Source organism: Protopterus annectens, chromosome 13.part0 (genome assembly GCF_019279795.1).
Source record: "Protopterus annectens isolate FY-2018-M chromosome 13.part0, PAN1.0, whole genome shotgun sequence".
Classification (NCBI taxonomy): Eukaryota; Metazoa; Chordata; order Ceratodontiformes; family Protopteridae; genus Protopterus; species Protopterus annectens.
This window is the reverse complement of record NC_056747.1, coordinates 115,538,896-115,540,594: the sequence shown is the minus strand read 5'-3', so window position 1 is coordinate 115,540,594 and position 1,699 is coordinate 115,538,896. Positions and strand designations below refer to the sequence as shown.

Below are 1,699 nucleotides of genomic sequence, written 5' to 3'. Positions count from 1 at the left end.
ATATATATATATATATATATATATATATATATATATATATGTGTGTGTGTGTGTGTGTGTGTGTGTGTGTGTATGTGCACATGCGTAAATAGATTACATGCTTATTTCTTGCATACTGTAGACAAAGGTGCTAATAAAGTTCGAACGTTCTTTTGGTAGTTTTGTGTTCCTGACTACTTTTTCACTCATAATTATCATTACTGTTCTGAAGCTTTTCTCCCAGGGTCTCCCCTGAAAATGGGCTACTTGTCCAGTTGGACACTATCTGGTTAACAAATCTAAATAAATAATAAATAAATAAACGTGCTGAATATTTCATCATGAATATCACTGCAGAACTACAGGTTGTTAAAAGTGGGCACTCTGACAAACTGCCTGCCTTAAATGTTTTGACCGGGCTGTTGCAAGTGTAGCTGATAGCAATTCTGTATAACAGTGCTGTCACTACACATGGAAACTGGTACTCCAGCATAAATAAATTATCATTGGTTTTCTTCCACATTGTAAGTGAAGATGAATATGGTAGTAGCTCAGGTGATTTCATATATCCTCTGCAAAGTACTGCAGTGATACGATTCCATTGGGAACGTAGTACATCAGAAAACCCTGCACTCCTGCACAGAATTACTATAAAGGTAATAATTTGTTAGGTGTGATCTGAAATGTTGCATATGGTGTATAGCTACAAAAATTATTTAAACTGATGTGGATACTGTGGTAGATAAATCTGCAAACTCAATTTTACATTTTCTTACATTTTTATTGCATTTTGAGATTATGTGTATCCTTATTATGTCTCATGATGAATATCTGAATTATGCATCTTGAACTAAACCTGTCTTTCATATTTTTTCCATAACTTTATCTTTTAGGGGGTAACATGTGTGACAATTAATTGAAGAGCTAAATATGACTAATTTATGGGAAATACTGTCACCAGCCTTATTTATCAAATTTACGTGAAAGAGGTCACATGCAGTGGAAGAGTTAATGCTATATGTTGTCAAAGCTTATAATTGGCTTCAAAGGTTAAGAGTTGCACCAAACCCATCCCCCACCTTGGGAGCAGATCTCAAAAGCTTAAGAGCAATCTGCTTTAAACATGAATTAGTCTACAGAAAAAGATTAGCTGCATTTCTTACACTGCACGCATAAAGTGCAGAATCTTGTGGTCAAACTGAGGAGCATGATCTTGGTAATTTCCTTGAATATTCCTGTGTCAAACTACATGAGAGACATAAACTAAGAATATTTTGTGAACTTTGTGTGTATGCATGACTTAAGTATAGGTTGATGTTACACAGATTCTGCATCTGTATATTTTCAGTAAAATGAGGAGGCTAGTAAAAAGGCAGTCCAGCTTATTTGCAAACCTGAAGCTTGGAGAGAACTTAAAGTTATCCCAAACTGTGGAAGAAGATGCCCATTCATACCCCTTTGCACAAGATAGCTCAGTAAAGCAGTGGTATTCCACACATGACGTTGGGCAAAGCGGAAAGCATGAAGAGCATGTCAGGGGGGAGGAAGGGTCCTCCCCACCTGTAGCCAAACAAAAACAGGGCGTTTTAAGCATAAATGTTGGAGGAAAAAGCTTTGGAATAGCTTACAAGGCTGTAGCACATTACTCAAAAACAAGATTAGGAAAACTTGCAACCTGCTCTGATCCTGTGAAGAAGCTGGAATTTTGTGATGATTATTC

General features: G+C 36.5%; 1 protein-coding gene across 1 annotated transcript in view; it reads left to right on the top strand.

The window, feature by feature from the left end:
* Positions 1-1,331: 1,331 nt before the first annotated feature.
* The window catches only part of LOC122788319 (potassium voltage-gated channel subfamily V member 2-like), a 17,938-nt gene continuing 17,570 nt past the window's right edge, over positions 1,332-1,699 (top strand). Inside the window, exon 1 of the mRNA XM_044055403.1 lies at positions 1,332-1,699. This exon is cut by the window's right edge and continues 919 nt beyond it. Coding sequence (XP_043911338.1) covers positions 1,332-1,699 — 368 coding nt within the window.